At 55.8% G+C, this 27,639-nt stretch overlaps 2 protein-coding genes and 1 long non-coding RNA gene across 4 annotated transcripts; all 3 read left to right on the top strand.

Moving 5' to 3' along the window:
• The first annotated feature begins 548 nt into the window (after window positions 1-548).
• LOC116827372 (von Willebrand factor A domain-containing protein 5A-like) lies at window positions 549-16,835 on the top strand. Of its 2 annotated transcripts, XM_075072365.1 has the most exons (11): window positions 549-687; window positions 1,871-1,930; window positions 2,231-2,433; window positions 3,714-3,936; window positions 7,837-8,009; window positions 8,599-8,713; window positions 13,235-13,407; window positions 13,557-13,645; window positions 14,312-14,391; window positions 16,407-16,521; window positions 16,723-16,835. In XM_075072365.1, exons 1-11 carry the CDS (start codon window positions 564-566, stop codon window positions 16,736-16,738), a joined length of 1,371 nt encoding a protein of 456 aa, XP_074928466.1. In that variant the 5' UTR covers window positions 549-563; the 3' UTR covers window positions 16,739-16,835. The 2 variants fall into 2 exon arrangements, with proteins under 2 accessions (XP_074928466.1, XP_032640738.2); XM_032784847.2 differs by lacking the exons at window positions 16,407-16,521; window positions 16,723-16,835 and adding an exon at window positions 13,783-13,927 and having other exon boundaries at window positions 14,312-14,395.
• Window positions 16,774-27,416, top strand: LOC142047737 (von Willebrand factor A domain-containing protein 5A-like). The gene is made up of 7 exons (XM_075072366.1): window positions 16,774-16,887; window positions 20,954-21,058; window positions 21,387-21,595; window positions 22,462-22,809; window positions 23,918-24,054; window positions 26,481-26,607; window positions 27,041-27,416. Exons 1-7 carry the CDS (start codon window positions 16,862-16,864, stop codon window positions 27,118-27,120), a joined length of 1,032 nt encoding a protein of 343 aa, XP_074928467.1. The 5' UTR covers window positions 16,774-16,861; the 3' UTR covers window positions 27,121-27,416.
• On the top strand, window positions 16,907-17,567 carry LOC142047738 (uncharacterized). Its single transcript, XR_012657011.1, has 2 exons — window positions 16,907-17,435; window positions 17,494-17,567. It is a non-coding gene; the product is annotated as an uncharacterized LOC142047738 (long non-coding RNA).
• Window positions 27,417-27,639: the final 223 nt, after the last annotated feature.

Genomic DNA, 27,639 nt, shown 5'->3' with positions numbered 1-27,639 from the left:
TTGCCCCACTTGCCCCCCCGGGCAGCCCTGGTCTGTAGTTCCCCGGATCCTCCTCCTTCCCTTTTTTAAAGATGGGCACTACATTAGCCTTCTTCCAGTCATCTGGGACCTCCTCGATTGCCATGCAGAAAATTGCAGACGCTCCCTGACTGGCCAGGGTGGGGCTAGCCTAGAAAAGTGACTTTCGGTTTTGCTTTTCCAGTCTCTGCGTCTGGGTCCAGGCTAGTGACGGTAACAGGGCCCCCAGGACACCCACAGTCCCCTCCCCTGGGGTTCAGGGCCCCCAGGCGGGGAGGGAACCCAGGAGTTCTGGCTCCCCCCCACAGCAGGATAGGACCCAGGAGTCCTGCCCCCCACAACCCCGAAGCAGGGGATACAAGTGTGTGTGCGCTGTGCCTCTAACACGGCCAGGGAAGGCCTTGTGTCTCCCACCCCCAGCACTGCGCAGGGTGGATGTACAGTGCAGGGGTGGGGTTGGAGTCACGGCCCAGCCCTGCCCACGGAGCCCCCCCCCCCCCCAGCCCCAGTTGTCACGGGGACTCACCCTCAGCAGAGTGGGGTCTATGACCCTGGACGGGCATGTCCGGCTCTGCCCAGCAGGGGACAGCGCAGTGCTGGGAGTGAGGCCCTGGCGGGTGGGGGAGAGTTCAGATCAGAGCCAGTGCAGGAAATTCAGCAACTTGCTGGGTCAGAGCCATCCCCAACTTCTGTCCATCCTCACCCCCCTCCCGCACTGTCCAACCCCACTTCTGTCTGTCTGTCCATCCTCACCCTCCTGCACTGTCCAACCTCCCTTCCATCCATCTGTCCATCCTCACCCCCTGAATGCCTGTCCAACCCTCCCTTCCATCCTTCTGTCCATCCTTACCCCCCCACTCTGTCCAATCCCCCTTCTGTCCATCTGTCCATCCTCACTCCCTCTCTGTCCAGCCCCCGCTTCTGTCCGTCTATCCATCTTCACCCCCCCCACTCTGTCCAACCCCCCTTCCGTCTGTCTGTCCATCCTCACCTCCCCACGCCTGTCCAACCCCCCTTCCGTGCATCTATCCATCCTCACCCCCCCACTCTGCCAACCCCCCTTCCATGCATCTGTCCATCCTCACCCCCCTACTCTGCCAACCCCCCTTCCATGCGTCTGTCCATCCTCACCCCCCTATTCTGTCCAACCCCACCCTTCCATCTGTCTGTCCATCCTCACCCCCTCACTCTGTCCAATTCCCTCTTCTGTCTGTGCGTCCCCACCCACATCTCCTTCCATCCCCACGCTCCTCCTTCCGTCTGTCCATCCATCCCCCTACATTTCCATCTCTCAGCTGTAACCTAGTCTCTTCCAGCAGCTGGGGCCATGTGGGGGGTCGTTAGTCCCTGATTGTCTGGCTCGGCTGAGAGTCCTGATGATGGGGGGCGTCCATCCCACTCTGGGCAAGTGGGGGCGTCCCCCTCCTCAGCAGAAGTGCAGGGCCCCATGATGCTCCCCTACATTTCTCCACCCCTCCCCTGGCCCCTAGCCATTCTCTCCATCCAAACATACATCCCCACCCCACCTCCTCCCATCCGTCTGTCCATCCATCCCTGTTACCCCCCCACACACGCATTTCTCCATCCAGTTCCCAGCTGTGCCCCGGTCCCTGCCTGCTCCTCCTTTCTGGAGGCTGGCGCCGTGTGCAGGAAAGGGAGCCCGAGGGGCCTGAGAGGAGCCGTCACTCTGATCTCTGAGCTAGGCCCATGAGCCTGCAGGACTCCCTGCCACAGGACCTGGCTGAGCAGGGGGGTGGGGCTGGGGTCTCAGAGCCATTGCTGGGGACACTCGCTGTGCCCATCAGTTTCCACGGGAACCCTGTATCTCACCACACACCCTTCCCCTGCACAGATCCCCGACCCCAGACCGAGAAGATGAGCTGCGGCCTCCTGAACAGTTCCAATGAGCCGGGTGAGTCAGGGCAGGGTGGCGAGGGGGTCCTATTACTGATGCCCCCCTCCCCCAGAGCCCATGGGACGTGTTGTGGGGGGCCCATGGCTGACATCCCCCTTCCCCAGCACCCATGGGAGTTAGAGGGGCCTGTGGCTGACGTCCCCCTCCCCCGGCACCCATGGGGGTCAGAGGGGCCCGTGGCTGACGTCACACTCCCCCGGTGCCCGTGAGGATCAGAGGGGCCTGTGGCTGATGTCCCACTGCCCCGGTGCCCGTGGGGGTCAGAGGGGCCGGTGGCTGATTTCCCTCTCCCCCCAGTGCCCCTGCGCAGCGGCTCGGTGACGGTGCTGATCCGAGGCTTTGTGGCAGACGTGGGCTGTGAGCTGCTCTACAGGAACGATGAGCAGGGGCCCGTGGAGGCCGTGTTCATGTTCCCCGTGGATGCCGAGGCGGCCGTCTACGCCTTCCAGGCCCGCCTGGGGGGCACCTGCATCCAGGCTCAGCTCCGAGAGAAGAAACAGGTACTGGGAGGCATGGGTCCCATGGGGGAGAGACGGTGCCAGGGGGCAGGGTATGGGTACATGCTGGCTAGGGGGCAGGGCAGTGCGCTGTTGGGGGGCAGGGGGATCTCAGGGTAACCCTATCTCTCCTGGCAGGTGCAAGAGCTTTACAGGGACATGCTGGCCAGGGGGCAGGGCAGGGGGATGTCGGGGGAATGGGGAATCTGGAGGTGACGCCATCTCTCCTGGCACACACAAGACCTGTACAGAAACACGCTGGCAGTGGGATCTCGTGGGATAAGGAGAGCTCGGGCTGACCCTGTCACTACAGGCGGGTGCAGGAGCTGTTACTCCTGGGAGAATGAGACACCAAAAAATTAAAATTTTGCATTTTTTTGTCAAAATAACACAATGTAATCATGCCAGTTTCCATTATTTTGGTAATTTATTTTAAAATAATATCAGCAAGTACCTCTGTAAAAACACAGACCAAAACTAAGATTCTGGTAATTTTTTTCAACGAATAGATTCCTTTTGAGGCCTATTTATGCAGAACTTGGTGTAAGAGTTCATTGAAACTACAGCATAGAACTGGATTTCCTGCCCCCCTCAGAAGCAGCACAAAGGCTTGGGGGAGTCAGGAGTAATGGAGGAGCTGAGGGAGAGGGAAGGAGTCTGGAGTGAACCTCGAGGATTGTTGGGGGTGGATGGGAGAAGTATGGAACAGGTTTTTTGCAGGAGAGGGATTGTTAGGGAGTTGGGGAGCCTCCCCCATACAGACCCTGGCTCACCCCAAGCCTCTCCCATTCAGTCAGACACCCCCCATCGATCTCTGGAGCCTCTTCCCCATCCCTGTGTGTCCCTGCATCCCCCTTCCCTTGCTCTCGTGTGGCCCTGCAGCGCCCCACCCATTCAGTCCTTGGCTCAATGGTGTCACCCCACTAGCTCCTGAGCCCACAGCTCAGTCTCTCCCCCTACCAGCCCTTCTGAACCCCACCCTGTGACCCCCCCCCCATGCAATCCCATGTGCTCCACTCTGTCCTAACTTGGCTCCGCGGGCAGGATGCTGTGAAGAACTCTTGGCCTCTGGTGGGTGAAGGTGGAACTGCAGCACTTCTTGGGCAGAATGTATTTTCTGTGGAGGGCGTGGGGGGAATTCTGCACCAAATGTGAATTCTGCGCAAACGCAGTGGTGCAGAATTCTCCCAGAAGTAACCTGTATGAGGATGTGCTGGTTGGGGGGCAAGGCAAGGGGATCTCAGGGGCAGGGGGATCTTGGGATGACGCTGTCTTTCCGGCAGGCACAAGAGATGTATGGGGACGCGCTGGCCGGGGGGCAGAGCTCCTTCTTGCTGCAGCAGGAAGGGGCCGGGGGCGACGTTTTCAGCTGCTCCCTGGGGAACCTGCCCCCTGGGGAGGAGGTGGTGCTGACCCTGCGCTACGTCTGTGAGCTGCCGCTGGAGCCAGATGGAGCTGCCCGATACATGCTGCCAGCTGTGCTGCGCCCCCGCTACACGCCCCATGGTGAGACCCACAGATCCCTCTGCCACTTTAGCCTGTCTGGTGAGACCCGCAGTCCCCAACACCCCCACTGCACACCCTATAGTGAGTGACCCCACAGCCTGTAACCCCACAAGGTCTCCTAGTCCCTGCTGCATACCCCACAGGGAAAGACTTCCAGGGACCTTCATAGACCCATAGGTCACTACTATGTGTCCCATGGTAAGCCCCCCCTCAGCCCTGCAATCCCAACTCCAGGGTATGTGACTCCCCATAGGCCCTCTCCTGATATCCCAGCATCCCTCCATGCCCCTCAGTGGCCCATTCCCCCCATAGAATCATAGGACTGGAAGGGACATCGAGAGGTCATCTAGTCCAGGCCCCTGCACTCGTGACAGGATTCATTATCTAGGCCATTCCTGACAGGTGTTTGTCTAACCTGCTCTTAGAAATCGCCAGTGTTGGAGGTTCCACAAGCTCCCTAGGCAATTTATTCCAGTGCTTAACCACCCGGATAAGAAGTTTTTCCTAATGTCCAGCCTAAACCTCCTTTGCTGCAATTTAAGCCCATTGCTTCTTATCCTACCCTCAGAGGTTAAGAAAAACAATTTTTTTCTCCTCCTTGTAACAATGTTATCCATACTTGACAACTGTTCTCATGTCCCCTCTCAGTCTTCTCTTCTCCGGACTAAACTAACCCAATGTTTTCAATCTTCCCTCGCAGGTCATGTTTTCTAGAACTTTAATCATTATTGTTGCTCTTCTCTGGACTCTCTCCAATTTGTCTACATCCTTCCTCAAATGTGGCACCCAGAACTGGACACAATACTCCAGTTGAGGCCTAATCAGTGAGAGTGGAGTGGAAGAATTACTTCTCGTGTCTTGCTTACAACCTTCCTGCTAATACAGCCCAGAATGATGTTCCCTTTTTTTTTGCAACAGTGTTGCACTGTTGATTCATATTTACCTTGTGATCCACTATAACTCCCACATCCCTTTCCACAGTATTTCTTCCTAGGCAGTCATTTCCCATTTACTATGTGTGCAATTGATTGTTCCTTCCTAATGGAGTACTTTGCATTTGTCCTTCAGACCATTTCTCCAGTCTGTCCAGATCATTTTGAATGTTAATCCTATCCTCCAAAGCACTTGCAGCCCCTCCTGGCTTGGTATCTTTCGCAAACTTTACAAGTGTATTCTGTATGCCATTATCTAAATCATTGATGAAATATTGAACAGAACTGGACCCAGAACTGATCTATTCGGGATCCCACTCATTATACCCTTCCAGCATGACTGTGAACCACTGAAAACTACTCTCTGGGAATGGTTTTCCAACCATTTTGCACTCACCTTATAGTAGATCCATCTAGGTTGCGTGTCCCTAGTTTGTTTAAGAGAAGGTCATGGGAGACAGTATCAAAAGCCTTACTAAAGTCAAGATATACCACATCTACTGCTTCCCCCCATCCACAAGGCTTGTTACCCTGTCAAAGAAAGCTGTCAGGTTGGTTTAACAGGACTGGTTTTTGACAAATCTATGGTGACTGTTACTTATCACCTTATTATCTTCTAGGTGTTTGCAAACTGATTGCTTAATTATTTGCTCCATTATCTTACTGGTCTGTAATTTCCTGGGCTGTCCTTATTTCCCTTTTTACAGGTAGGCACTAGATTTGCCCTTTTCATCTCTCCCATCTTCCATGACTTTGCAAAGATAATTGCTAATGGCTCAGGTATCTCCTCAGTCAGCTCCTGGAGTATTCTAGGATGCATTTCATCAGGCCCTGGTGACTTGAAGACATCTAATTTGTCTAAGTAATTTTTAACTTGTTCTTTCCCTATTTTAACCTCTTCTGATCCTACCTCGTTTTCACTGGCGTTCACTGTGTTAGACATCCAGTCACCACCAACTCCTTGGTGAAAACTGAAACAAAGAAGTCAGTAAGCACCTCTGCCATTTCCGCATTTTCTGTTATTCCCCATCCCCCAGTGAGTAATAGGCCTACCCTTTCCGTCAACTTCCTCTTGTTTCTAATGTATTTGTAGAATGTTTTATTGTTACTCTTTAGGTCTCTAGCTAGTTTGATCTCATTTTTTTGCCTTGGCCTTTCTCATTTTGTCCCTACATATTATGTTTGTTTATATTCATCTTTTGTAATTTGACCTAGTTTCCACTTTTTGTTGGACTCTTTTGGTTTTTAGATCACTGACGATCTCCTGGTTACTCCAGGGTGGGCTCTTGCCACACTTCCTATCTTTCCTACGCAGTGGAAAAGTTTCCTCTTGTGCCCTTAATACTGTGTCCTTGAAAAACTGCCAACTGTCTCCAATTATTTTTCCTGTTAGACTCACTTCCCATGGGACCTCACCTGCCAGCTCCCTGAGTTTGCTAAAGTTGCTTTCTTGAAATCCATTATCTTTATTTTGCTGTTCTCCCTCCTACCATTCCTTAGAACCATGAACTCTACCATTTTGTGATCACTTTCACCCCAGCTGCCTTCCACTTTCAGATTCTCAACCAGTTCCTCCCTATTTGTCAAAATCAAATCCAGAACAGCCTCTCCCCTGGTAGCTTTCTCCACCTTCTGAAATAAAAAATTGTCTCCACTACATTCCACAAACTTTTTATCTAATCTGTGCCCTGCTGTGTTATTTTCCCAACAGATGTCTGGGTAGTTGAAGTCCCCCATCACCGCCCAGTCCTGTGCTTTCAATGATTTTGTTAGTTCTTCCTGGTTAGATGGTCTGTAGTAGACCCTACCCTGACATCACCCTTGTTTTTTATCCCTTTTATTCTTACCCAGAGACTTTCAACAAGTCTGTCTCCTAGGTCCATCTAAATCTCAGTCCAGGCATACTCCTTTTTAATATATAAGGCAACACCTCCTACCTTTTCCCCTGCCTGTCCTTCGTGAGCAAGCTGTACCCTTCTATCCCAAAATTCCAGTCATACGTATTATCCCACCAAGTCTCTGTGATGCCAACTGTCTTAGTTGTGTTTATTTACTAGAATTGCGAGTTCTTCCTGCTTATTCCTGTTGTGGAAAAATTGACCACACAATTAATTTTGGATCAGATTAGCCTGAGACTCCTTTATTGATCAATCAAACATGCATGAATGGGGGAGTCAGCCAAGGCAGCCGAACCCCCTCTACCCCCCAACCCGGATAGATAAAATACGAGAGCTTATATAGGATAAAACCACAAAAATTACATATACTTCCTTAAAACTTTACATCCACATAAGGCATGAAGCAAAGCAGCTTTTCCTGTTTTCCTTAGATTTGCCCTTTGTGGTTTCTTGCTCTGTCACCTGGCAGCTATTAATCACAAGCTGTTACAAATGGTTAGTTTTGCTTCTATAGTTTCTACAATTAGTTCTGCTTTTATAATTTCTTTCTACCCTTCTTTTTTCTACCTTCACCCCCTTTTTCTACCTTCAGGCCATACATACAGTTTGTTAACCAAAGTTTAGGCCTCCAACCATTTTTCCTCCACATTCCCCATACTTCTCACCTTAGTATACAAACTTCTAAGATACTGATTTGATTCCACCCCCATCAGTTCTGTCTCGTCTCTCCTTTATCCCTCCCATAACAGCCCATGCTCTCCCCAAATTCCAAGCCTTCTCCCAGGTCTCCATGTTCTTGACTTACCTGTGGGCTTTGGTCACCTGCCCCCTTCAAACCTAGTTTCAAGCCCTCCTCACTAGGTTAGCCAGTGTGAAGCCAAATATGCTCTTCCCCTTCCTCGCTAGCTGGGCCCCATCTCAGCTTAGCAGTCCTTCTTCCTGGAACAGCATCTCGTGGTCAAGAAAGCCAAAGCCCTCCTGGCGACACCATCTTCACAGCCAGGCATTCACCTCCAGGATGCATCTGTCTCTGCCTGGGCCCCATGCTCACCCCATGTCTCTCTCTGCAGGGTGGGACGGGGAGGACGTCACCCAGGGGGTCCCACGAGTCCCCCAAGGGGAGCTGCCCTACACCCTGAACCTGAGCGCCATGCTGCAGTCACCCCACGGCATCGACCGTGTGCTCTCCAACTGCTCCCTCACCCCCCTGAGCTACACATCTGGGAACCGGACCAGTGCCCAGGTAAGGGCTCACCCGGACACTGGGGTCCCCACTATCCCCACTGGGAGGGTCAATATGGGCAGGCAGCTCTGAGCAGGGGGTGATGGGGGCTCTGGGCTGAGGGGTGGGTCCCAGAGGATGGGGTGTGGGTCCTGGGTGAGCATATACGGGGTGGAAGCTCTGAGGCAGGGCGGGGGTGGCGGGGAAGAGGGTTGAGCAACACCAACAGATCTGGAGAATTGCCCGTGTTCTCTGGGGAAAATCTCAAGGGGCTGAGACCACCTGTGGGGGTGAAATCCTGGACATTTGAGGGGTCCTGGTTCCCTCTGCTTTCTGGGAGTTTCCCTCTCCTTGATTTTGAATGGAAGAAAATGGTGGGGCCGGGAAATATCACCCCCAAATTGGAAAGATTTAGCCGAACAAAGTCAGAATTTTCCCAGTGTTTTCTGCAAGAAGAGTCAAGTCCCTGTGTTGCCTTTGGGGTGTTTTTCCCTCCCTCCCTCCTAACCCAGAGTTGCTCCCTCCCCCCGGCTGCATAGGGAGCACTGAGCTGGGAACCCTGCCCCTCCCCAGGAGCCAAGGGGAGGTGACGGTGTCTGTCTCCCCCCAGGTGTCTCTGGCCGAGATCCCCCCGTGGGACCGGGACGTGGAGCTGCTAGTGTATTACGCGGAGCCGCACAAACCCAGCGCAGTGCTGGAGATCGGGTTGCCCGGAGCAGAGCCAGGTGTGGGGGGTCCTGCACTCTGCTGCCCCTGGCCAGAGGGGTGGGAATGAGGGGGTCCATGGGGTGGGGATGTGGGGGGGAGGGGTTTCTGGGCAATGACTTGGGTTCAGGGGACCCGGGGCAATGAGGGGGATCGTAGGGGGATGGGGGGATATAGTGCAGGGGTGGGCAAACTATGGCCCACAGGCCAAATCTGGCCCCTCAGGGCTTTGGCTACGGCCCATGGCATCAGCACCACGTCCTTGCACCCCCAGGTGGGAGGTCACAAGGCTCCGTGCATTGCCTCCAGGCACCGCCACCCGCAGCTCCCATTGGACAGGAATGGGGAACCGCCTCCAATGGGAGCTTCGAGGGAGGTACCTGGACGCGTGGCAAGGGCAGCACATGCAGCGACCTCCGCCCCCTCTCCCCCCGGGGCCTCAGCGCTTCCTGGAGCGACGCGGGGCCGGGGACAGGACAGGCATGCAGAGAGTCTGCCCTGGCCCTGGTGTGCGCTGCTGCCACCCTGGAGTCTGAACCCCTCCTGCACCCCACCCCCCAACTCCCCGCCCTAATTCCCCTGCCTGCCCTGCGCACCCCTCCTGCACCCCAACTCCCTGCCCTGAGCCCCCGTACACCCCGCACACCTACTCCCTGCCCTAAGCCCCCTGCCTGCACCCTGCACCCCTCCTGCACCCCGAACCCCTTCCCTGAGCCCCCTTATATACCCCACACCCCTCCTGCACCCCACCCCTCAACTCCCTGCCCTAATTCCCCTGCCAGCACCATGCACCCCTCCTGCCCCCCCAACTCCCTGCCTGAGCCCCCTTGTACACTCCGCACCGCAACTCCCTGCCCTAAGCCCCCTGCCAGCACCCTGCACCCCTCCTGCCCCCCAACCCCCTGCCCTGAGCCCCCTTGTACACCTCGCACCGCAACTCCCTGCCCTAAGCCCCCTGCTGGCACGGCGCACCCTTCCTTCCCCCCAACTCCCTGCCCTGAGCCTCCTCGTACACCTCGCACCGCAACTCCCTGCCCTGAGCCTCCTCGTACACCTCACACCACAACTCCTTGCCCTAAGCCTCCTGCCTGCACCGAGCATCCCTCCTGCACCCCAACTCCCTGCCCTGACCCTCCTCATACACCCCACACCCTTTCTGTACCCCAACCCTTTGCCCTGAACTCGCTGGTGCACCCTGTACCCCTCCTGCACCCAACCCCCTTCCCTGAGCCCCCTCCCACACTCCACACCCCTCCTCTGCCCCAATCCCTTGCCTTGAGCTCCTTTCAGCACACCGCACCTCCTCACACATCCCAACCCCCTGCGCCAGCCCTGCATACAATTTCCCCACCCAGATGTGGCCCTAGGCCCAAAAAGTTTGCCCACCCCTGATATAGTGTATTAAGATTTTCAGAAAGTCTTTGCCAAGGTCCCTCACCAAAGGCTTTTACACAAGGTAAGTTGTCATGGCATAAGAGGGAAAGTCGTCTCATGGATTGGTAACTGGTTAAAAGACAGGAAACCGAGGGTAGGAATAAAGAGCCAGTTTCAGAATGAAGAGAGGTAAATAGTGGTGTCCCCCAGGGGTCTGTAGTGGGACCAGGGCTGTTCAATGTATTCATAAATGATGTGGAAAAAGGGGTAAACAGTGAGGTGGCAAAATTTGCAGAAAATACAAAACTACTCAGGATAGCTAAGCCCAAAGCAGACTGTGAAGAGTTACAAAGGGACCTCACAAAACTGGGTGACTGAACAACAAAGTGGCAGATGAAATTCAGTGTTGATAAGTGCACAGTGATGCACACTGGTAAACATAATCCGAACTATATGTATAAAATGACGAGGTCTAAATTACTGTTACCACTCAAGAAAGATCTTGGAGTCACTGTGGCTCGTTCTTTGAAAACGTTGCTCCTGCGAGCATTCTGCGCCAAAACGTTAAAAATTCTGCTCCAAAAATTCCACACACTGTGTTTTAAATTTCTGCAAATGTTATTTGTCAAATAAATGTGGAGGCTCCAGCCTGGCACTGGGGAGCACGGGCCACTGGCTGCATAGACGTGGGAGATCACTGTGCAGCTCCCCCCAGGACATGGACTCAGCAGGGAGGCTTCACCCAACCCTGACACAGCACAAGAACCGGGCCTGCCCCAGAAACATCCCAAAGCCCTGCCCTCTGTGCCAGGTGCACCAGATGTGGGGCAGGCAGGCTCAGGAAGGCAGGATCCAAGCCTGGAGGGGCTCAATGTGGGGGGATGCAGGTGTGGGTTGAGAGGGTTCTGGGTGGGGCAGTCTGGGTGCAGGCAGCTCAGTGAGGGATCTGCAGGTGGGGGGGATCTGGATGCACAGGATCTTGTTGGGAGGTTCTGGATGCAAAGATAATGGGACTCTGCAGGGGGTTAGGGTGAAGGTGGTTAGGGCTCAGCAGGGTGGGCCCTCGGGTGGGTGGCTCAGTGGGGTGGGGATCTAGGTGCAGCTGGTTGGGGCTCAGTGGGGTTGGGATCTGAGTGCAGATGGCTCATTGGGGTGGTCCAGGTGCAGCAGGAGTGGAGTTCATCAGGGTAGGTTCTGAGTGCGGGGGGGTGAGGCTCGGTGGGAGGGTCTGCGTCTGAGGGTGTCTGGATGCACATGGTTTGGATGGATGGGGGAGCAGCTCCCGTACAGGGATCCCACCCGCTTCAGCTGAGGAGCGATGGGTGCAGGAAGTGTGTGGGGGGAGGGAGTTTTCAGAACTTCCTGCAGCTGGGGGAGAAATCTGGGAGTGAGTCTGACCCGGCCCTAATTGCCCTGCCGGGGAAGAGGAAATCCTGTCCTCCCCAACCCAGCCGGGACTAGCAGCTGAACCCAGCAGAGGGTAGGAGCCAGTAGCTGGGTCTTTCCCAGTCCTGCCCCCTGCCCCACAGTGATTTACCTCTCCGCTGGCTGCCCTGGGCACCTGAAACATACGGCTGGGAGGGTCACATGACCACTCTAGTGGCTTCCCTTTGCTTCCTCAGCAGAAAGTCATTCTTTTGCAGGGAAGCACAGAAATCTGCACTGGACATAAATTCTGCACATGCGCAGTGGTGCCGAATTCCCCCGGGAGTAAAACATCCACTGAAAGTGCGGTGGCAATCCAAAAAACAAACCGAATTTTAGGAATCATTAGGAGAGGGATAAATGACAAGACAAAAGATATTGTATTGCCTCTAGATCAGCAGTTCTCAAACTGTAGCAACCTGAGGTCCCACAATTTGATTTTAAAATTTTTGGGGACCCTCCCCTGCCCTGCCCCTTCCTGGCCAATGGGAACTGCGGAGACAGCACTCAGGCGGCGGCCGTGAGCGGAGCTTCACTGGCTGCCATGGGGCCACAGGGAGCTGGCAGCTGTTTCCAGGCGGAGTAGTTGAGCGAGGGAGAGGGAAGAGTTTGTCAGCAGGACCTGAAAACACCATGGAGTTCCCTCGCAGACGCCCAGGGGTCTGCGGACTCCAGTTTTAGAAACGCTGCTCTAGATAAATCCATGGTTCGCCCTCAGAGACAATGGATTGAAAACAAACAAAAGGAAATATTTCTTCACACAGCTAAGGGGGGATATGATCGAGGTCTATAAAATCATGACTGGCGTGGAGAAAGTAAATAAGGAAGTGTTATTTACTCCTCATAACCCAAGAACCAGAGGTCACCAAATGAAACTAATAAGCAGCAGATTTTAAAAAAGCAAAAAGAAGACAATGCACAGTCAATCTGTGGAACTCCTTGCCAGAGGATGTTGAGAAAGCCAGGACTGTGATAGGGGTCAAAAAAGAGCTAGATAAGTTCATGGAGAATAGGTCCATCAACAGCTAGTAGCCAGGATGGGCAGTGATGGTGTCCCTAGCCTCTGTTTGCCAGAAGCTGGGAATGGGCGACAGGGGATGGATCACTCGATGATTCCCTGTTCTGTTCATTCCCTCTTGGGGCCTGGCATAGGCCACTGTTGGCAGACAGGATACTAGCCTAGATGGACCTTTGGTCTGACCCATTATGGCCATTCTTATGATTATGGGTGGGTGTTGAAGGAGCTGGGGATGAGGTGTGTGTGGAGCTGGGGCTGGGGAGACCAGAAGAAGCTGGGAACCAGAGTGAGGGGTCTCGGCAGAGCAGGGAGTGGGAGGGTGGGGTGCCTGGGAGCAGGTAGACACTGGGGTGCATTTCAGGTTTGGGGATACGGAGCAGAACAGGGGATGGAAGGGCAGGTGCTGAGGGGCTGGTAATTGAGATCAGTGTGGGATCTAGGGGAAAGGAATGTGAGGGGAGGGACAGAGGGATGTGGCTCTGGGGCAGTCAGGGGATGGTGGGGGATCTAGGGAGAGGGAGATATGGGAAGAGGGACAGAGAGGTCATGTTCTGGGGCAGTCGAGCACTGGGGGGTGGTGGGGGATCTATGGGGAGGGCAGGAGGAGGGAGGGACATGGATGGGACTCTGGCTGGAGCAATCAGGTGGGCCTAGGGGCTCTCGCAGGCTCACAAGGCTCAACTCCATGCCTGCTCCATTTGGGGCTGGCCCCATCTCCCCACAGGCTCCCTGATGGGCGACCTGGCCGTGATGGTGACCCTGCTGCCCAGCCTGCCCGAGGTGGTGCCGGGCCAGAGCCCATCCGGGGAGTTCATCTTCCTGCTGGATCGCTCCGGCAGCATGCAGTGCCCCGTGGACGGCCGAGACCGCTCGCCTCAGCGCATCGACAGCGCCAAGGTACGACCAGGCAGGAGGCTGCGCTAGATGGGCCTGTGGAGGGGAGCAGCTCAGGCTGGCAGGGCCTCGGGGGGACAGAGCCGGGTGGGAGAGCAGCCCAAGCTGGTTAGGCCCAGGGGGAGTGACTCCATCTGTCTGTCCATCCCCAGGAGACCCTGGTCCTGCTGTTGAAGAGTTTGCCCCTTGGCTGTTATTTCAACATCTACGGCTTTGGGTCTCGGTTCGAGTCCTTCTACCCGTGAGTCCAGGGCTGGGGGGTTGGCGGCAGGGCAGGCTGGGCTTGGGGTGTCCCTGGGTTGGGGGCAGGGCTGCCTGGGGTCGGGATGTCCCTGGCTCCAGCTGTCCCTCCCCCTGACCCCTCGGCGCCCCCCGCAGGCAGAGCGTGGCATACACCCAACAGACCATGGCCGAGTCCCTGCAGCGCATCCAGCAGCTCCAGGCCAACCTGGGGGGCACCGAGATCTTGGCACCGCTACAAGCCATTTACCGCAGCCCCTGCCGGGACAGGCACCCGCGTCAGGTATCAGGGGCAGCAGCAGGGTGTTCCGGGCCTTGGAGAGGGTCTGGGGGGAGCTGATGAGGGTGCTTGGAAAGGGGCTGGGGAAGTAGCTGACAGAGGCTTTACGGGGGGGCTCAGAGTGGGACTGTGACTAATGGGGGGGGGCCAGTGCCCCGGGGGTGGGAGCATCCATGGTGGGCAGGAGCTAAGGGGGGCTACGTCTGTCTAGAGCTGGATGGCAGCACTAGGAGGGAGGGAAGGAGGGAGGGAGGAGTGCCAGGGAGGTCTCTGGGGTGGGGGGTCAGTGGGGCAGGCTCTCTGGGGGCTGCCCCTATTCCCAGGGGAAGGGGGTGTCTCCAGGAGGATTTGGGGTCCCTGGCTCTGACAGCATCTCTTCCCCGCCAGCTGTTCGTGTTCACGGACGGGGAGGTGGGGAACACCAAGAACGTCATCACTGAGGTGCAGCGTCACCAGGGGTCTCACAGGTAAAAGGGGCACCTGCCCCCCAGCATCCCTCCCACCATGCCCCCAAGCGTCCTCCAAGTCCTGCCTCCCAGCGACTCCCCATCCTGCCACTTACCACCCCTCCAACCCTGCTGTCACGGTGTGTGGAGTGGGTCCCAGCTGAGAGTGCCAGCTTCAGCTCAGACTGTCGGAAGCAGGGCAGGCGCCCCAACCCCCAGCCTGGGGGTGTTCCCTCGAATTCGGTTTCCCCAGCCAGGACCAGATGTACGCGTCCGGATCACTGGGCCAGTCTCACCATGGATGATCCCTGTGGGTGCTCCAGCCAAACTGACCCCCGGACAAACTGGATGGAACAAGATTGGGTTGGGCGCATAAACCCAAAGTCACACAGTTCTCCAGGCACTGAGCCCACTGACGGGACACTCCAGAGCTCACCTGTGAACTAACTACGGGTGTGTTAGCTCGGAGAAGGGAACAGCTAGTGAGAGGTTAGCGCAGTGAACCACGGAGCAGGTGAGTCAGTTTGTGGGTTCAGAGGATGGGAGAGACGTGGGATCTGCATTCTCAGGGTGCCCCAGAATGGCTTTGGGGACCTCAGCCTGGTGTGCAGAAGGCTCCTGATGGCAGCCAAAGAGCTTGGAGATGCACAATCCCTCTCAGGGTCCCTTTTCCTCTCTGAAAACCATCCAGTGAGTTTCCGTCACTGCCCGGGACTTGCTGTGTGGCCTGAACGCAGACAGTTCATGGCGCATCCATTGACCTGCGTTGGGAGCCGTGCTTCAGAGTGAACGGGGTTCTGCATTTACATGGGCCAGGTGCCAATGGGGGGGACACGGTGTGATGGCTGAGACCGTCCATCGTCACACCCCAAAACACCCACACTCAGGATTGCTCCAGTGGCACAAGCACAAGGAACTACGGAGTGGGGTGAGCTTGCAATCAGCAGGGTTATGGAGAGGTGACAACACCGCCGCCGCCTTGTCTCTGGCTCTCACGAATTCAGAGCAGCTGTGGTTCCCGGGGCACACACCGGGCACGTGTGACGCGCTGACGCCCACTTTACTCTGCTCTAACCAGTGTCCGGCTCGAGCGCGCAGCGGCCCTGCAGCGGGTCTGTGATATGCGCACTGGTGAATTGCACCCCCGCGCTAATCAATCGTAACCTGTTACACAGCATCATGCCTGTCCCCCAGCCCTGCCGCCTGGGGACCGGCAGCCCCACAGCACCCCTCAACCCTGCCCCCAGCCCTGCTGCCCTGGGGACCGCCTGCCCCACAGCACCCCTCAACCGTGCCCCCAGCCCTGCCGCCCTGGGGACCACCTGCCCTACAGCAACCCTCAACCCAGCCCCAAGCCCTGCCAGCCTGGGGACCATCTGCCCCACAGCACCCCTCAACCCTGCCCCCAGCCCTGCTGCCCTGGGGACCGCCTGCCCCACAGCACCCCTCAACCCTGCCCCCAGCCCTGCCGGCCTGGGGACCCTCTGCCTCACAGTATCCCTCAACCCTGCCCTCAGCCCTGCTGCCCTGGGGACCGTCTGCCCCACAGCACCCCTCAACCCTGCCCCCAGCCTTGCTGGCCTGGGGACCCCCCAGCAACCCCAGACTCTGTCCCTCCAGCCCTGCCTGCCTGGAAACTCCCCCCGTAACCCCAAACACTGTCCCTCTTGCCCTACTGGCATGGGCACCCTCAGCAACCCCAAACTCTCTCCCTCCAGCCTGGGGACCCCCAACACCCACCAACTGTGCCTCCCATTATCTCGCCAAAGCTGCTGCCTGCCCTCCCGACCTGGAGACCCCCCTCAAACTCCCTCCAGCCCTGCCAGCATGGAGAACCTCTGCCCCTATCATCTCCCCCAAGCCCTGCCAACAGAGAGACCCCAGCCCCAGCATCTGCCCATCCCTTCACCTCACCCTGCCCCCCAGCCCTACTGGCCCCTCTCCAACTGCCCCCCAAGCACTGAATTGACCCGCCAGCTCTGCCCCTCCTACTCCTGTCTCTGACCCCCGACCCCACGGACTCTGCCCCCCTACAGGTGCTTCTCCTTTGGCATCGGGGAAGGGGCCTCCACGGCGCTGGTCAAAGGCATCGCCCGGGCAGCAGGGGGCAGCGCTGAGTTCATCACGGGCCAGGACCGCATGCAGCCCAAGGTGAGAACCCAGGAATCCAGGCTCCCCCAGCTCTAACCCATCAGACCCCACTCCCCTTCCAGAGCTGGGAGAGAACCCAGGAGTCCTGACTCCCAGGCCCCCCGCTCTAATCCACCAGGCCCCATGCCTCCCCCTCGCCCCATGCCAGGGTAGGACCCTGGTGTCCTGGCCCCACCCTGACTGTTCCGATCTCTCCCCCAGGCCCTGCAGTCTCTGAAGCGGGCTCTGCAGCCGGCCGTGACTGGGATCTTACTGAGCTGGGATCTGCCTCTCGGGATGGAGGCGGCACTGCTGGGCCAGGGCCCTGAGGTGATCTTCCCTGGGCAGCGGTGTCTCATCTATGCCCAGCTCCGTGGGCAGCCCCAGGTGAGAGAGCAACCTACACACACACACACACACACACACAGTACGCCCCCAGGGCTTGGGATCAGTGACTGAACCAGGAACCTCCCACCCCCGCCTGGGTAGTAACTCTGAAAGAAACAGTGAGAGGTAAAAAAGCATCCTTTAAAACGTGGAAGTTAAATCCTAGTGAGGAAAATAGAAAGAAGCATAAACTCTGGCAAGTGAAGTGTAAAAATATAATTAGGACGGTCAGAAAAGACCTGAAGAACAGCTTGCCAAAGACTCAGAAAGTAACTGCAAAAAATTTTAAGAACATCAGAAGCAGGAAGCCTGTGAAACAACCAGAGGGGCCACTGGATGATGGAGGTGCTAAAGGAGCACTCAAGGACTATAAGGCCTTTGCAGAGAAACTAAATTAGTTCTTTGCATCCATCTTCACAGCTGAGGATGTGGGGGGAGGGGGATTCCCAAACTGAGCCATTCTCTTTAGATAACAAATCTGAGGAACTGTCCCAGATTGAGGTGTCATTCAAGGAGGTTTTGGAACAAATTGATTAGCTATTCTCCAGGCATTTTTAGTTTATGTGACACAAATTTTAAAAATGGCTCCAGAGCCGATCCTGGCAGTTACAGGCCAATACGCCTGACTTCAGTACTGGACAAACTGGTTGAAATTATAGTAAAGAACAAAATTGTCAGGCGCATAGGTGAACAGAATTTGCTGGGGAAGAGTCAACACGTTTTTTGTAAAGGGAAATCATGCCTCACCAATCTACTCAAATTCTTGGAGGGGGTCAACAAGCATGTGGACAAGGGGGATCCAGTGGCTATAGTGTACTTGGACTTTCAGAAAGCCTTTGATAAGGTCCCTCACCAAAGGCTCTTAAGCAAAATAAGCAGTCATGGGATAAGAGGGAAGGTTCTCTCATGGATCAGTAACTGATTAAAAGATACAATATCAGGGTTGGTTGGAAGGGAACTCATCTACTCCAACCCCTTGCTCAGGGCAGGATCAATCCCCAGACAGATTTTTGCCCCAGATATGTAAATGGCCCCCTCAAGGATTGAACTCATAATGCTGGGTTTAGCAGACTAGTGCTCAAACCACTGAGCTATTCCCTCCCCAAGGAAACAAAGGGTAGGAATAAATAATCAGTTCTCAGAATGGAGAGAGCTAAATAGTGGTGTCCCCCAAGGGGTCTGTACTGGGACCAGCACTAACATATTCATGCATGATCTGGAAAATGGGCATACATTCAACATATTCATACATGAACTGGGAAAAGGGATAAACAGTGAGATGGCAAAATTTGCAGATACAAAACTACTCAAGATAGTTAAGTCCCAGGCAGACTGCAAAGAGCTACAAAAGGATCTCACAACATAGGCAGGGAGTTATATGGGCCTGCGGAGCCTGTGCTCCACCAATATTCAGGAACATAGGCCTGGCTCCAGCAATGTTTGGGCTTATATTTAATCAGAACCATCCTGTCCATCGGACAGGGCAACCGCCCTGGGCCCCACACTTCAGGGGGACGCAGGGTCCAGGGAAGCCTGGGGGGTCAGCAGGTAGCCTGGCACTGGCAGCAGCAAGTGACCCAGCCCCAGCCTGCCCCACCCCCACTCCACCTCTTTCCTCAAGTCCCCGTCCCCGTCCCCGCCCCCGCCCTGCCTCTTTCCGGCTTCCTCCCCCTCCCCCGAGTGATGCTGGGAGCCGGCGGGCCAGAGCACAGCAGGGCAGGCTGGGGCCAGGTTGCTCGCTGTTGCCGGCACCAGATCCCCTGCTAATCCCCAGGCCACCCTGGACCCTGCATCCCCGTGAAGCGCGGGGGTCCCCAAAGTGCGGGAGCTGGGGCAGTTGCCCTGGTCAGTCCTATGGACTGGACAGCTCTGCTTGGACCCATTTTGGGCACCACCAAAAATTATACAAACCTGGGTGACTAGGCAAAAAAAGCCGCAAAGAATCCTGTGGCACCTTATAGACTAACAGAGGTGTTTTCTGGAAGGTCACCAATGCATTGTAGTTTCCTCAGGAAATCAGTGGTGTCATGGAGATAGCTGGGAGTGCTGGTGGCATAGGGTCTGAGCAGAGAGTCCACATATCCAGACAGTCCTTCAGTGAGAGTGCCATGCTGAGTGATGTGGGCATCCCAGGATTTTCCGGGGTTTGTGTGAGGATTTATTGTTCGTCGGTGGTAGGCTCTTAGAATAACCCCTAGGTCGGGCGTCTAGAGTGACCTCTCGGTGATGTACTTGATGCTGATGTACATCGGCCGATACTGATGACAGCTCTCTACGGAAAGGATAAAGTGGACCTAACAAATGCAGGAATCTGTAGCCAATGGTCGCAAGTATACAAAAACCTGATTAGAGGACAGGTACAGTCTCTTCAGAAACCTCTTCGTGCCACACAATACAGACCCTTAAGGTGGGGCCATCCTGCAGGCAAAAAACTCAGGACCAACTTCAAAGAGAAACTGCTGAGCTTCATTTCATCTGCAAATTTGACCCATTCACTCAGGATTAAACAAAGACTGTGAATGGCTTGCAATCTACAAAACCAGTTTCTCCTCCCTTGGTTTTCACTCCTCAACTGCTAGAACAGGGTCTCATCCTCCCTGATTGAACTAACCTCGTTATCTCTAGCTTGCTTGCATATATATACCTGCCCCTGGAAATTTCCGCTACATGCATCTGACGAAGTAGGTATTCACCTACGAAAGCTCATGCTCCAAAACCTCTGTTAGTCTATAAGGTGCCACAGAATTCTTTGCTGCTTTTACAGATCCAGACTAACACAGCTACCCCTTTGATACTGGGCAAAAAAACTGCAGCTGAAATTCAGTGTTGATAAATGCAAAGTAATGCACATTGGAAAACATAATCCCAACCCCACATATAAAATGATGGGGTCTAAATTAGCTTTAAGCACTCAAGAAAGAGACCTTGGAGTCATTGTGGCTAGTTCTCTGACATCATCCACTCAATGTGCAGTGGTGTCAAAAAAGCAAACAGAATGTTGGGAATTATTAAGAAAGGGATGGATAATAAGACAGAAAATATCATGTTGACTCTGTATAAATCCATGGTACATCCACATCTTGAATATGGTGTGCAGAGCTGGTCACCCCAACTCAAAAAACATACTGGAAGTGTAAAAGTTTCAGAAAAGGGCAACAAAAATAATGAGGGGTATGGAACGGCAGCTATATGGGGAGAGATTACTCAGACTGGGACTTTTCAGCCTGGAAAAGAGATGACGAAGGGGGGATATGATTGAGGTCTATAAAATCATGACTGGTGTGGAGAAAGTGAATAGGGAAGTGTTATTTACTCCTTCTCATAACACATGAACTAGGGGGTCACCAAATGAAATTAATAGGCAGCAGGTTTAAACTGTTGGAAGGCAGGATACTGAGCTAGGTGGACCTGTGGTCTGACCCCATATGGCCCCTCCTAAGTTCTTAATGATGGTCATTGGGTTGGAAGTCTCTGTGCCACCCCAGGACATTGATTTCAGTGAGGGATGTTAACTCTGATCCCTAATGATGGCAGTTGGGCTGGGGGCGTCTCTGCACTAGCCTGGCTGCATTGATCTCAGGGGCAAGTCTATGCTATACATTTACATCTGCATAGCTGCGCCACTGTAGCACATCTGGTGAAGATGCTCTAAGCCAACGAGAGAAGCTCTCCTGCTGACACGGCCCTATCTCCATGTGGGGCTAAGGTCAGTGCAACTACGTCACTCAAGGAGCTGGAGCTCAGGTGTGTGGATTTTTCACACCTCTAAGCGACGTAGTTATACTGCAGCATGTGATGTAGATGAGACCTCTGTGGGGATTGATAACTCTGTACCCTACCAGTGACCACTGGGCTGGAGGTCTCTGTGCTACCCCAGTCGCATTGATCTTAAATGGGGTCATTATCTCCTGTCCCTACTGATGGGCATTGGGCTGACTAGAAAGCTCCCTAACTGCTGTGAATTGGGCGTATTTACCCGCTTTGTTGTGTAACCTGGGTCGGGGGGGTCCCCAGGCATCTTCTCCCCTCTCGTACTCCACCTCTGACCTGCTTTCTCTGCCCGCAGCCCCCCAGACACTGCCGTAGGGGGCGTCACCCTGCAGTATCGCATCCAGGACCAGACTTACAAGGAAATGTTGCAGTTCCCCCTGCAGCCACAGGATGGAGACAGGTGATAGCAATGCTCCCCTGGTCCTCGTCCGTCCCAAGCCTCTGGGTCCTGCCCCCCACATCCCCACCCCCAACAGAACAGAAATGGGAGGGGACCTGCCCCAAGTCACAGAAGGAAGCAGAAGTCTTGGCTCCCAGCCTCCCTGCTGTGACCACTAGACTCCCCCCGCTACTCCTCCCCTATAGCCAGAAATAGAATCCAGGAGTCCTGGCTTCCCCCCCCCCCGCCCCACACACACACACTACCCGCTAGCCCCTCCTCCCCTCCCCACAGTGGCTGGAACCCAGGCATCCGGGGCTCACCGCATGACTCTCTGTCCCTGGCACAGGCTGACTGTTCACCGGCTGGCAGCCAAATCGCTGCTGCTGGAGCTGGAGGGGGCCATGGACACCGGGTCGGAGGGGGACCGACGCCGGGTGCTGGAGACCAGCCTGAGCTCGGGGGTCGTCTGCTCCCTCACAGCCTACGTGGGGGTGGACACGGAGCGGGGGCAGCCGGTGCAGGGGTCACTGGTGAGACGGGACATCCCGCTGGCAGGTAACCCTGGAAGCGGGATCGGGGATTCTGGCACTGGGGGGACAACATGAGAGGGAGCTCAGATGGGAGGGGAACCCAACCTGGCACTGTGGGGGAATGTGGCACCGGGGCGAGGGAAGGGGGAGGGAATTATGGGAAGGATCCCAGAACAGGGGGATCCCAATCTGAGAGGAGGGACTCAGGAGCATTGGATTGGGGGCATCATGGTTATGGGCTAATGTTCCTGTGCTCTTCTCTGTGCCCCAGCTCCCATGGGGCTGTGCCGCCCCCTCCCTGCCCCCACAGGGCAACCCCAGTGCAGGGGGAGAGCGGCAGATGCCAGCCGGGTGGGATGGGGAGCAGCCCGTGGGTCCTGGCCTGTGGGACGGATGGACAGATGGACCCAGAATCGGAGACCCAAACAGATGAGGGCAGAGACTGAGAATCAGACAGTCGGACCCAGACAGAGAGATACAGACAGGCAGGGATGGGAGGGGAGAGTGCATCGCTGTCATGAGCAGACCTGGCTAGCAGGGGCCTCTCGACAGACACCCCCAGCATCCTGCCCTCATTCATGGGGTGCAGCACCCGCCCCCGCATCCCCTGGGGCTTGATGAGGGGTCCAAGCTGGGGGAAAGCTGCAGGGGAGGGGCAAGATTCAAAGGGTCCCAGCTTGGGGGGATGGGCTAAGGGGAGATCCTGACCATGAGGGAGCTGGGGGGAGAGAAGGATGGGGCTGGGTGTCGGGGGTATCCAGCTGGGGGGGCATGGAGGAGGGGTCCCAATGGTGTGTTGGCTCTGGGTGCCGTGGGGGGCAGGATTTCCCTTCCCACTCTTAGCCTGTGTCTGCGTGTCTGTCTGTCCCTCTCTGTCCGTCTCTCACCCAGCCTTCAGGGCCGCACCCCGAATGCGGAAAATGCTGTATTCCTCAGTGGGCCATTCCCTCTCTGTGCCCATGGCCCAGGCCCAAGGGCCCTCCTGTGTGTCCATGGACTGCGCCATGGCCTGCAACTCTGACAACAGCTCAGATGTGCAAGTTGAGAGCCGCCGCCCCCGCCTCCTCCTCTGTGACACTCACTCCCAAGGCTTCCTACAGCAAGCAGAGGTTACGTTACCCTCCACGATCGCTCATCGTGGCTCCCGCGCCATCCCAAAGCTCAGCTTGAGGAGCACCGAATACATGTTCAGGAAGGTCTGCAAACCAAGAGCCCCACCGGAGACCACGTCCCAGAAAGGTGAGGCGGGCAGGGGCTGGGACTCAGGACTCGGGGCAGGGGGAAACACCAGGATGACGCTTCATCGGGTCAGAGACAGACATTCCCTGACAGTCCCAGAGCTGGACAAGTGTTTAACAGCTATATAGAAAGTGAAGGAACTTCCTGGACAAAACAGGATGCTGGGGGAGGGGGAATCCACAGCTGGTTGTTTTTTAAGTGTCGGGACGCAAATTATCTTGCAAGAAAATGGAAAAAAAATAAGGAAACTCCCAGGCAATAAACTTTGTGAAGCTGGAATTTGGGGGGTGAGTTTGTATCAATGAGCTAAGTGTAGAGAGGGCCCAGTTGGGCAGCGGAGGGGTAATCAGTCGCTTTTTAGTAACAGAAATGTCGCTGGGCAGTTTTCTCTGAAATGGGCACAGCTAAATTCCCAGACAAAAATACCTTGTGAAGCTGGGCCCAGCCTTGGGTGTTTGTACAGGTGAGTTCAGGATCACGGAGCATGGTTGGTCCGGTCTGGTTTCTATAAAAGAAGCCCATGAAAGGCAGAAATGTTAAAGTTAAGGCTCCCCTTAAACCTGAATTTGAAAAGTGTGGAAATACAGACTTGCTGTAGCCCAGGTAACCTTAACTCTGCCTCATAACCCTGGCCCAGGCATAGCTATAATATCATATAGACTGTGTAACATCCTGTCTCCCCTATACCCTTAGACACGTCTATGTCTCCCCAGACGTATGTCTGTATCGCAGGTTGTAGTGCGGGATGGTCCCGGGGTCAAGATGTTTGAGAAACATCCTAGGGTTATGAGATGAATGATTGGGGCTGAGACATTCACAGGGCCCAAGGGACTTTGGTTCCCAACTCCAACTGTAAATTAATTGTCATCCCATGGGTGCAGGAAGGGGCAGAGTTGAGGGTGCCCACAGAGAGGTTAAGGGTGCAGAGGAGCAGATAAATGATGCCCATTGATGGGGCAGAGTTAAGGATGCCCATGGATGGGCAAAATTAAGGATGCATGCAGGGTAACAGTTAAGGTTGTTGGCTGTCCCCCAGCCTGGACAGGCCACGTTGCCGTTCTGTACCTATAACCCTGTGCAAGAGCCATCTCACCACGTCTCTCCCTAGAGCAGGCACTGGCAGAGTCTCCCCTGCTGAGGCTGGTGTCTCTGCAGAATGCTGACGGCTCATGGGACCTGGACTCCCAGCTTGCCGCCGTGCTGGGGGTGAGTGAGACCGACGCCAGAGGGAGGATGCCCAGTAAGGTGAGTGCAGGGGGCAGAGGAGAGGGGAGAGATGGGGGGGCAGGTGCCATGAGTTGGGCCTGTTCTCTGCTCCTAGATGAGACTGGGCGTGACCCAGGCTGGGGGCGGGGGGGCGAGTCTGAGGGCGTCTGGATCAAATGACCCCTGAATCTGGAGCCCAGTGGGGGAGACGGGCCCACAGCGGGGAGCTGGAACCCCCTTGCAGAGGATCACAGCATTGGATTGAGGGGTCCCAGAGCTGACTGGGGGGACATGGGGAGGCCCAGGCTGGGTCCTCTCTGAGACTGTCTCCCTACCCCCAGGCATCCCACCGGGCATCTGCGTAGGGGGTCCAGGGTGCTAGAGTGGGGGGGCTAGGAACCCTCTGAGTCTGGGGAAGGGGCGCTGAATTGGGGAGTCCCCAGGGCAGGGAAATGGGGGCAGCGCCGGGGGGGCAGAGAGGTCTCTAGAGTGGGGGGGTGGGGGCAGCACTGGGGGCAATCAGGGGGGCCCCTGGCGTGGAGGATGGGCAGCATTAGGGGGCAGGGGGGAGGGGGAAAGCACTTGAGGGCCAGGGGGGGTCCCCAAACTGGGCGCTGTCTCAGGCTGTGTCTGGCAGTTCACACACTATGTCCCAATGTCTTCAGAATGCGTCTCAGGGTTGTGTTCTTTCTTTCTTTGTGTTCTATTCATTAGGCTGACAATTTCCACCCTCCCTAATAATGCTCGTTATATATTTTAACCCCGTATGGAAGGACACATTGTTGTGTGCAATTCAGCCTTGGTCGGTGGTGTTCAGTACATCATGTCCGTCGCTCATGCGCGCGTCATGGCGCTAGTCCTCTACTGGATGTAGTAGTCTGGTCGAGAATGTATGTGTATCAGCTATGTCTTATTAAACATATAGGAAATCTCGAAATGAGACACTGTTCTCACAATCGCTTCAAATAGTTCTTTCCTCACAAAATGAAAGACAGATACTGGTGAGGGCATGGCTTCGCCCATGAACCTTGAGGTGGCACGCCACCTCCCCCACGCAATGGCAGGAAAATGAGGGCAGCTCCGAGAGGCGCAGGGGCAGATGAGGTCATTTTTCTTAGATGTGGGCAGGGCTCTGGTCGGCAGTAACGTCACACCACCACAAATAAAGAGTTTTATCCCTTTTCCGAAAGTCAAAGTCCCCTATATTGGGGGGTTTTCCGGTTATTTCAACTAATTCTAATTTAATCAATAAAAGATCGTTTAAGTTGTGAATACTGATGCTGTTTTAAGTTAGAAGAAAAAACGCCCATCCCAAGACGGCACATCCTCTGGCTAGTGTTATTCTTTTATTAAAAAATGTGAGCCATGAGATTCTGAAACCATGATGTCCATGGGTTTGCATATGTGGACTGAAGTGCGGCCAAAGTTTGTCTGTCTCAGCCCTGGTGTAGGCTCATTTGCTATGGCGCTTAGCTAGTTAGTCCCTAAGAGGAGGGCGCGGCGTTATGCCAGACTGGATTTAGAAGTTGGGGAGCCTGTACGCGATGCGCAGAAATTCCTTAGACAGATGAGCCACCACCATTGGGGTGTAGCGGGCAATGGTCATTGGGTGGTGTGTCACTCTCAAACTTGGAGCGCATGTCTCTCTAGTATCTATCACTTTAAACAAATACAAGCACGCACTCTACGCCCCTATGGACGTGTTGATCTAGGGCTGGGGGAATAGCGTTGACCTCGAGCATTTCCAGATAAGTTGGTTCGAATGAGGCCCGGCCTCACTGCATAACCAGGTCTGGGCTCCGATCAGGCAGCAGCGAGCTCGTTATCTGCGACTCTATCGACCTCTTCCGCATCCCGTGGCAGAAACTGTCTCTGTATTAATTCTTCTCTGTCTGGTCCTAGTAGTGGGACTTCGATCCTTCTGATTTGATTCTTCAGTGCTCTGCACCTGCCATCGGTTGTTTGGGTGGGAGTCTCCGATTCTGGGTGGTCCATAATTCTGATACCAGTCCGTCACAAATTAGGCTCGGAGACCCACGTGTGGAGCTGCTCCCTCCCACCAGTCCGGCTGAATCTGCCGCGTCCTCCCCCTTGCACTGGGTTGAGAGGGTGTGCGAGCCAGCACTGGGGCCAACAGCTGGCCCTGGCGTGGAAGGAATTGAGATGTTAAAAGGCTAGCATTAGGGGCAGGGAGGCGGCGAAGAGCACTATGGGGCCAGGGGGTGGTCCCCAAACTGTGGTGCGCGGGAATGTCGTCAGGCTGTGTCTCTCCCTCCTGCACCGGTAGGCCCTGGGGAGGCATGGGAGTCATGAACTTTTTGAAACTATCCCCTAGAGAAGGGATGTACGTGGGTGCCATCTGGGAGGAGGGCCGGGGGGTGTCCCAGGGGTGGGGGGATGGGGGCAGCTCTCAGGGGAACAGGGGCTGGGTGCTGTCTCAGGCTGTGTCTCTTCCCCCCGCCCAGGATGTGCCCCCCAGCGTCTGGGCCACGGTGCTGGCCGTGGTCTGGCTGCACGGCCGGGCCACGGGACAGCGCGACGAGTGGGAGCTGCTGGAGGCCAAGGCTGTGGGCTGGGTGCAGGGCAGAGCAGGTGAGACAGGAGTGGGGGGTTGGGAGCAGGGTCCAGGTCGTCTGCCAGAAAGCCCCTCCCCCATCACCCCCCCGAGACCCTCTGTAGACTGTCCCACAGCCCAGCCTGCCCCCTCACCCCGAGATCGCACAAGCCCACAGTCCCAACCCCACCCCATAGGACCCCACAGTCCAGCCAACCACAGCCCTGGGACCCTGCGCCCCATGGGCCCTCCGGCATCCTAACAGCCTCTGGTCCCCCAGCCAGACCCCCAGAGGCCTCCAGTCCCAGCACAGACAGGTTCCCAGCCCCCTGTTCCCCGTCCCCCCAGCTCCCTGACAACAGTGCCCCAGGCTGTGAGCTCTCTGCCCTTTGTCCCTCATTCCCTGGCTGGTGTCTCCTCCTTCCCCCCTTCCCCAGGCTGATGTCTCTCCTGACCCTCTTCTGGTTGCAGGGCTCCGGCTGAGCGAATGTCTGGAAGCCGCCAACACCCTGCTGGGCTGCAGCGTTGGCCCTGCTGTCTTCGGGCTCTGAGCCCCCCTGGATCCCTGGATCCCCCCCTGCAAGCTACCCAAGGCCTCCTGCCCAGCTGGGACCCCCCCACCCATCCCCAAATCTCTCACCAAGCTACCCTGGGCCTCCAGCCCGCTAACCCCCCCACAGGGATCCTAAATTAAGAGCAGCCAGTTGGTTGCATAAGTTTAAGGAAAACAGTTTAAATTGATCCTGCCACTTACAGCAGAGGAAGGTCGTTGTGCAGACTGGCCCTTGCTGCTGCGTGCGGAGACTGTCTCTGCCAGCCCCTCGCTGGAATAAAGCAGTTCCCCAGGTTTGTCTGCCTGGCTTTGGCTGGGGCCCTGGGGCTCCGAGCTCCCCACGGCTGCCCAGGGCACTGGGTTCCCAGCAGGGTCAGGGACCGCCTGCCCTGAGCGGGTGCATTAGCGTTCCCAACTCCGGCTTTCTGGTGGGGCAGAGCAGCTGGACCCAGACACTGGGGCGGCTGGCAGGGGCCGGGAGGAGCACTGGAGAGCAGGGAGCACATGGGATGCAGGG

Source organism: Chelonoidis abingdonii, chromosome 14 (genome assembly GCF_003597395.2).
Source record: "Chelonoidis abingdonii isolate Lonesome George chromosome 14, CheloAbing_2.0, whole genome shotgun sequence".
NCBI lineage: Eukaryota > Metazoa > Chordata > Testudines > Testudinidae > Chelonoidis > Chelonoidis abingdonii.
This window is presented reverse-complemented; position numbering and strand designations above follow the sequence as displayed.